Source organism: Gigantopelta aegis, chromosome 11 (genome assembly GCF_016097555.1).
Source record: "Gigantopelta aegis isolate Gae_Host chromosome 11, Gae_host_genome, whole genome shotgun sequence".
Lineage (NCBI taxonomy): Eukaryota > Metazoa > Mollusca > Gastropoda > Neomphalida > Peltospiridae > Gigantopelta > Gigantopelta aegis.
In genome coordinates this window covers 34292628-34301638 of record NC_054709.1, presented here as the reverse complement: position 1 = coordinate 34301638, position 9011 = coordinate 34292628, and the positions used below count along the sequence as shown (strand labels likewise).

Sequence of the window (9011 nt, the reverse complement as noted above, 5' to 3'; positions counted from 1 at the left end):
CGTAGCTTGACATATTTAAATATTATGCATTTATATTTGTACGCTATATATACTCAACGACGAAAGTTTAGCTAATGTTAAAAGAAATGGCATAACATTTATAAATTAACCTATTTTTATTAATTAGTATTCACATCTGAAATGTTTACCATTTACAAACAACATAAACTCATCAACCTTTGCCTTAACGCAACAGGAGGACCTGGTTTTCTTTTACATTTATTCAACCATGGCAAATTTAGACGTCATAAAAGATATTTGCTAAACTTTCGTTGTTGAGTATGTTTTTCATTAGTAAATGACGTTTTAATACAACTCAGCTTGAACTTTACAAATAATTAAGTATTTCATTCATCTCAGCACATGACTGTCGTATCATAAGACAGTGTCTCTGAAAATGAAGTTTTCACATCAAACATTATTTATATATATCTTATGTATTTGTTGTTTAAACATTATGCATATTTCATTAGTAAATCTATTATAGGATGTATTTTACTTATTTATTCCTGTCCCGAGTTAGACCCCCGACGTTATCGGAGGCCGGACTCTGGATAAGCGTAGAGGTATATAGGCGCGTTAAACTCCTAGTCAAGTCAACTATTTTTACTCTTTAAAACTTAACGAATTTTACATCCATGTCCCTCAGAATAATATGATCCTAGTATCATAGTGAATACGTCATCACAGATTCTGTTCTGAAAATGAAGTTTCCACATCGTGCAATAAAAGTTAACCATGCGACTAATTTTTTCATTGCGTCTATTAGCCCACTCATGCGAACATCGCCGCGTCGAAATCCTCGCTTCACCAGGAAACATTATCTGCGGAGTTAATTTCATAAATTTACCATCTGAAAGTCTTGATGGTGGTTGTAATAATCATTAAAGGGGTTTTGAGCGTGCGATCCATAACTTCCAACATAGCCGCTGAATGCATTGGCCGCCATATCACCGCTACAATTGTTCTGCCCGTAACCGGCGTAACTCGCCGGAGTTCGGTTAGGTCTATTGACCGTCGCGTGATCGACGGGAGCGGAGTAGCCGGTCATGTAATCACTTTCATACAGGGCCGTTTCATGCGACTGGTCCATTGAGGAAATCTGCTGGGGATAGCCTGTCAATTTCTCCCCGTAGCCGACGCCGTAATGTTGATTACAGCCGCGATTAGCGTCAGTTTTAGCGTAAAAGCTATTGTCGTAGCCCGATACGTGTTGCTGGCTGTTGGTGGAATTCGCCGTCCGTAGTGAGAGATTCGTTTCGAAGCTGTAGCCATAGCTGTTGTTGTTGTTGTTTGTATTGTTGGTGTTTGTGTGGGTGTCGTCGTTCTTGTAGCAGTTTTGAGCGAAAGCGTTGTTGTTTTCTCCTGGCGTCTGGTTGTAGTAACACGGGTACTGCGGCGTGGTGGGGGCTGGTGGGTGTTCGCGCGAGTGAGATCTTTGCGAAGGTGGATAGTGGGTTTGAGAAGCATCAGAATTGAGAGTCATGTTTCGCTGCAAGGTCCCCGGACCACTGTTCAAGGTCATCTGTCTGTAATCCTCACCAGAATAGAGCTGAGCATCAGTTCCTCCAACGACACAGTCTACATGTGCCACAGCACTCTTTGACTCTCTCGCGTCCACTCTGTGGTAAAAGGAATGAGTGTAGGGATCCTTGGCGTACTGGACACACCCTTGTGGACCAGCTGAGAGGTTCACCGAATCCGCCGGTGAAGAAGTCTTCCTCTGATAACCGCCAGACATCTCCGCAGCTACTCCAGCCACGTGCACTGGAAAAGAGCTCACGGCTTTGTGGGTTTCCGAACTTCCGTTCAGAGCGGACCGTGAAGTCGGGGGCTTGTTCCCGAAACCGACAGGAGCTCCCCCGTGGGCGTAATGAGAAGTCATGACGTCAGCCGAAGACGCCCTTGGCAACTGTTGCCCTGGAGACTGCGCGGCAAGAACGGCCTGCTTTGCGCTGCAGGTGGACAGCGCGGGGCTGACGGTGCTCCTGAGGCTGTCCGGAGAACACAGGCCGGAGTCGGTGGACGACGTGGAACTGCGGTTCGTCTGGGGACTAGACGTCGGTCCGGTGATGACCGCTAGCTTGTGGTCAGCGTCCAGCGCGATGCTCGTTTCTTCGTGAGTGAAGTTCTCGTCGTCAGAACTAGGCCTCTCGGTCTTCACAACACCGACCGGATTCCCCTCGCTCTCGCCACCGATCGCGTCTCTCTGTTTGCTGACGTCGCACCCGTTTGACCCACCTTCCTCGTCTCCGTTGTACTCGGAACAAGGAGAGACCACGTCCCCGTCCTTCCCGCTCAAGAAACTCAGGTCGGAGTTGTTGGACTTGTGTCTCTGGGACTGAGTCTGGCGTTTGTACTTCATCCTGCGGTTCTGGAACCAGACCTTGACCTGCCGCTCGGTGAGGTCGAGGGACGCCGCGATCTCGATGCGACGTGGGCGACACAGGTACTTGTTGAAGTGGAACTCCTTCTCCAGCTCCAGCAGCTGGGTGTTGGTGTAGGCGGTGCGCAGCCGACGCGACGTGCTCGTACTGGCCACGGTGCTGCCGCCTGGCGACTGAGTGAACTCTGAAAGAAGCAAAAGAAGAATATGAGATACTTAAAGTTTGTTTTGTTTAACGATACCACTAGAGCACATTGATTTATTAATCAACGGCTATTGGATGTCAAACCTCATTAACAACAAACTATTAAAAACTGTCAACTACATCTGCATTTTAATTATGCCATTCTAAACGCGGGGGCTTAAGACAATTTAATATGACAAGATATTTGCAGCATATGAATGAAGTACAGTTGCAAAACACAACAGAACAGCACGCTTGAATCTCGGAACACAAAAATTAATGATTGAGCGAATTAATGAACGAATGAATAAATAAAAGAATAAAGGTAGTTAAAAAGATGGGAACTACTGGTATACAATATCGGATAATCTATTCTAGTACATGTACTATCTTAAAATATACAAAGAAAAAAGTGAATAAAAATAATGAAAAAGAGATCACTTTGTATTGCACTATATTAGCGTCATAATGTTTGTATACATAAAGATATAACAACACCACTAGAGCACATTGATTAATTAAAAATCGTCTATTGGATATCAAACATATAGTCTTAGAGAGGAAACCCGCTACATTTTTCCATTAGTAGCAAGGGATCGTTTACAATATATGCACCACCCCACAGACATAATAACACATACCACGTCCTTTGATATATCACTCGTGGTGCACTGGCTGGAACGAGAAATAGCCCAACGAGTCCACCGACGGGGATCGATCCCAAACCGACCGCGCATCAATTGAGCGCTGTACCATTTGGTTACGTCCCGTCCCCAAGTCTAGTATATGTTACTATCTTAAATGGACATCCCTGAATTTTCTGCAAATTTTACTATGTTATCGACTAACAGAGACTTTTTAACGATTATAATTATATATCAAATATATTTTTCTGCATAAAATATTAGTTGTTCTATATTAAACGTATTTCTGATCGTTCTAATATTTGTACTAGGTAAAATTTCATTTTATTTCCGAAAATATTTTTATTTCGTACGTACGAAATTATTTGAAGACTTAATGCAGTTTGGGCTTCTTACAAATATTAAGACAACCAGAAACACATCGAATATACAGACACTGATATTCTAAACAAGAAAATATATTTAATTTGTAAGTTTAATCGTAGAAATATTTTGTTAGTCGGAAACATCGTACAATGCTGTAAACTCAGGAATGTCCCTTTAAAATATACAGAGAAAAAAAAATCACTTTGTATTGCACTATATCAGCGTCACAATGCTTGTATGCACACAGATGTAACGTGGACTGAATGCCAGTAATGTTAGACTTAGACTGCCTGCCAGTAACAGAGGTAACTAACTGACACTATAGATGGGGGTTTTGGTTACTGCCACTCGTCCCTGTTAGTGTTGGTGTTATCCCTTGGATACAATAAATCCCAATACATAAGCTCTTAAATAGACAAGAATAATCCCCAGTAGACAACGACATACTCCCTACCTAGAGGTGTATATTATAGGATTATAAAACGACAACCCTACTGACTATGAAACAGTATAAAAAGTATGGTGACTGTTACAGTAACTGGTATTTCACACCCAATACTATATGATATTTGCCACCTTCAGAGAAACGTTTAGGATCGTAGGTTAAATATTGTTAAAATAGCAACAGATTCAAAATGTTCAGTAAAACAATTTGACGCCTATTGCACTCAAAGTGCCTTCCTGTATGTTGTTGCATTGTTTGACTTACACCGGCCTCGGTGGCGTCGTGGTTAGGCCGTCGGTCTACAGGCTGGTAGGTACTGGGTTCGGATCCCAGTCGAGGCATGGGATTTTTAATCCAGATACCGACTCCAAACCCTGAGTGAATGCTCCGCAAGGCTCAGTGGATAGGTGTAAACCACTTGCACCGACCAGTGATCCATAACTGGTTCAACAAAGGCCATGGTTTGTGCTATCCTGCTGCTAATCGGAAAGAGTAGCCCATGTAGTGGAGACAGCAGGTTTCCTCTCAAAATTTGTGTGGTCCTTAACCATATGTCTGACGCCATATAACCGTAAATAAAATGTGTTGAGTGCGTCGTTAAATAAAACATTTCTTTGTTTGACTTACAATTTTGAATATGTTGCTAGTTTACCAATATTTTACCTATGGATCTAAAAGTGTCAGAGAAGGTGAAGGGGCGGAACGTAGCTTAATGGTACAACGCTCGCCTGATGCGCGATCGGTGGGCCCCATTGGGCTATTTCTCGTTCCAGCCAGTGCTCGACAACTGGTATCAAAAGCCGTGGTATGTACTATCCTGTCTGTGGGATGGTGCATATAAAAGATCCCTTGCTGCTAATAGAAAAGAGTAGCCCACGAAGTGGCGACAGCGGGTTTCCTCTCTCAATATATGTGTGGTCCTTAGCCATATGTCCGACGCCATATAACCGTAAATAAAATGTGTTGAGTGCGTCGTTAAATAAAACATTTCTTTCTTTCTTTCCTAAAGATAAGAAATATCCATATAGTGTTGGGTGTGAAATATCAAAGTAACAGTCCTCATACGATTTTAATAATGCTATAGCCAGAAGGGTTACCGTTTTAATTTAGGTCACTCGATCTATTACACATAAGTACTTATATCATGTTTGGGACGGGACGTAATACTGATGTAAAGCGCTCGCTTGATGCGCCATCGGTCTAGGGTCGATCCCCGTCGGTGGTCGCACTGAGCTATTTCTCGTTCCAGCCAATGCATAGCGACTGGTATATTTAAGATGGTATGTGCTATCCTGTCTGTGGGATGGTATATATACAACAGATCCATTGCTACTAATGAAAAAAGACTCCCGAAGACTGTCTCTGAATTACCAAATGTTTGACATCCGGTTGCCGATGATTCATAAATGGTGTCGTTAAACAAAACAAACTTTAACTTTAAACTTTAAATGTTAACTCTAGAATACAATAAATACTAATCCATAAGCTCTTAAACAGACAAGAAAAATATTCAGTAAAGAATGACATACAACCTATCTAGACATGTATATTATAGACGTGTATATTATAGACCTATTTATGACACAGATGTACTCATGTCGTGTTTATGTACCACAACTCACGCTCAACCCCGTGGTGGCGATAAAACAGATGTACACAATTTCCTAAAGATATATTTTATTTCGTTTCGCTTCTGACAGATGCTGAATTTGAAAAGATCAATTCAGAACTGTCACGGAATTCCTCTCTGCCAGATTAACTCAACCGTGACCACATTCGGCTCGACGGGGTTGAATACTTGCGTGGCTATGAAATTGCTTCCTACGTGCTCTAAGCAATGTTCGCTTCGCTCGAATGAGCCCCAAGTCTAGAAGAAATCGTGCACGACTCTACGTATTTACGTCTTGTAATGTTACAGGGTGTAATGGATTTCTGAAATCAGACATGTTTTGTGATACTTTTCCGCTGTGATTTACACGGTTGTGATGTGTATCAGCTGTGACGTTTGTTGTTTATATAAACAGTCGAGATTGTTCATGATGTTGATTTCTGATGCTGTAACTGATATATTTGTATATGTCATGCATTTTATGGAAATACTTTTTAATGCAAGTAATTAATTTATTTAAATATATAATAATAATAATAATAATAATAATAATAATAATAATAATAATAATAATAGATGGTAATATACAGACAGAATAATAATGCGCTAATATTGTATGAATATAACAATAAATAAATAAATATATAAATAAATAAAACAGACAAACAAACACACAAATAAATAAATAAATGAATGAATGAATGAATGAATGAATGAATGAATGAATGAATGAATGAATGAATGAATGAATAAATAAATATATAAATAAATAAACATACAAATAAATAAATAAACGAGAATAAAAACAAAAAACATAGAAGCAAATAAATAATTAAATGAATAATTAAATGAATAAATAAATAAATAAATAAATAAATAAAACCAATAATTAAATAATTAAACGAACTAAATGTACATGGTTCTTTTTCACATAAAGGGAAGTCTGTATATCCAGTTTTGAACAACCAGTTATGTACTGGAGAATATCATTCATAATTTAATACTGGTACCATATATAGCTTCTGTACCATCCGTTCACCTAAAGGTAACATTTATTTTCATCAATTCAATATTTGTGTATTTACACTTTAATATATCTTCACATATCGAATTGCGTATGTTTTTGTTATATTTTTTTTAATAAAAAATAAGAAATAATTAAAATACTATTACTTCCGTTTGAATTAGATCTTAAAACACATATATTGTGGGTTTGATAATTTGTTCTTAAATGTATGTTTGACATCAAATAGACGATGTTTAATTAATCAATGTGCCCTAGTGGTGTCGTTAAACAACACGTTGTTCTTCTCAAAATTTATATTTTGTACTCGAAAATGATATTGTATTGCATTTATAAATTAATTTAAACTCATAATATTTTATGAAAGTACATTGTACATTTATTTGTTTATAATTTATTCTAATATCATTACACGAAATATACATGTACTGAGGGAATGTAACATTTCATTGTCCATTTTACGTTTACAGTTTTAAAGGAAAAGAACACCAAGCTAAAAGGATATCTTTCCACACAACATATTTAATAATATTAATGCTATTATATTCAATGAATTGTGCATCACAGTCAAAAATGTATTCAAAAATTTTGTTTGGAGTATTTAACAAAGTTTTACATTTTTATTCTGTAGTCATCCATTTTAGCTCGACAATCCTTTGTGCCATAATTTTATTTTGTGTACTAGGTTCTTTAATTCCACTATGTTCAATATTTTTGGTCATTTGTTGACGTTTAATTTTATTTGGTTTTCTTTTCTATATACATGTAAATAGAATTTACATTGCAAATCTTGGATGTCCTTTAACTGGCGGTGTTTGGAATGGATGAAAGTAAATTATTTTAAATAGTTATTTCTGCTTACGGTAGTACTAAACCAAATAACTTCCTTCTGCGTCAAAGTTCGAGGTGCACCCAACTTTTGATAGAGCAGTTAATACCACAAGTCCTATCATTAGTGATAAATGTGAGTGTGTTTGTTGTAAAAATAGTTTCATCTGGGCAAAAAATGTATGCAATTTTATTTTATCTAGTACCCCTATGTCAAGTAGCCTTCTGCTTGAAACATCTATGGGGTACCTGCAAAAAATACTAAAATTTTGTGCGGAACTAGGGTAGTCATAGACGCAGCTTAAACCCTAATTTGTTTATGATTTACTTTAAAGGTGAGAGGTGGTAGTATTTATATCCGTGGTGTTTATGTCGATTGAGAGAGAGAGAGAGAGAGAGAGAGAGAGAGAGAGAGAGAGAGAGAGAGAGAGAGAGAGAGAGAGAGAGAGAGAGAGAGAGAGAGAGAGAGAGAGAGAGAGAGAGAGAGAGAGAGAGAGAGAGAGAGAGAGAGAGAGAGAGAGAGAGAGAGAGAGAGAGAGTCAAAGTTTGTTTTAATGACACCACTGTAGCACGTTGACTATTTGATTCTGAAACATTTTTTTTTTTTTAAAGAAACCCGCTACATTTTTTTCCATTACCAGCAAGAGATCCTTTACATGCATCTTCCCACATACAGGATAGCACATACCACGGCCATTGATATACCAGTCGTGACGCACTGGCTGGGACAGGATAAAAAAAACAATCAGAGAATGGGTCCACCGAGGTGGTTCGATCCTACGACGGACGCAAGCACCTCAGACGTTATGACAAACTAATCATTAACTTCTGTCCTGAACAGATAGCCCAGACAGCTGAGGCATGTTCTCAAGACAGCGAGCTATCACACACAAATTAAATCAAAGAAATAGCACACGTCCCGAAGGGATTGCGAATGAACCAATATACGTATACTATTAGGCACGAAAAACCAGTTTAAAATATCAGTGTAGAAAATAAAATCTGATAAATCTAATATAATATCTATAAATAGATCAAACGGAACATGGCGTAGGGGATGGTGCACACACACCTTTATCGAATTAGTGAGACGTCGCCGATGTCAGTCCGACACGTCGTGACTGATGGCAACACGTCAAAGCTGTACCTGTCACCATCACTCGAGACTAGTCGCGGCCCAACATTTTTAGTATCAAAATAACAACAAAGAGCTTTTGAGCCACTATCGCCCGAACTGGGATTGGTCGCACAATTGTTACCACTCGATCATGATGGATTCGGTTTTCCCCTTTCCAACCATAACCTCATAATTGGTACATCAAACGTCGTGGTATGTACAGTCTTGTCTGTATGAAAATGCACATTAAAATGTTATTGCTTCTTTATAGGTGGCTGTAGCTGGTTTATTTACCATCAGTTCATTGCGTGTTCTAAAGTTAAAGTTTGTTTTGATTAACGACACCACTAGAGCACATTTATTTATTAATCATTGGCTATTGTACGTCAAACATTTGGCAATTCTAAC

General features: G+C 38.7%; 1 protein-coding gene across 1 annotated transcript in view; it reads right to left on the bottom strand.

Annotated features, from left to right (window-relative positions):
- Positions 1–201: 201 nt before the first annotated feature.
- LOC121385674 (homeotic protein proboscipedia-like) overlaps positions 202–9011 on the bottom strand; it is a 21918-nt gene continuing 13108 nt past the window's right edge. Inside the window, exon 2 of the mRNA XM_041516442.1 lies at positions 202–2571. Coding sequence (XP_041372376.1) covers positions 839–2571 — 1733 coding nt within the window. The 3' untranslated portion in view covers positions 202–838. The remainder of the gene's footprint in view (positions 2572–9011) is intronic.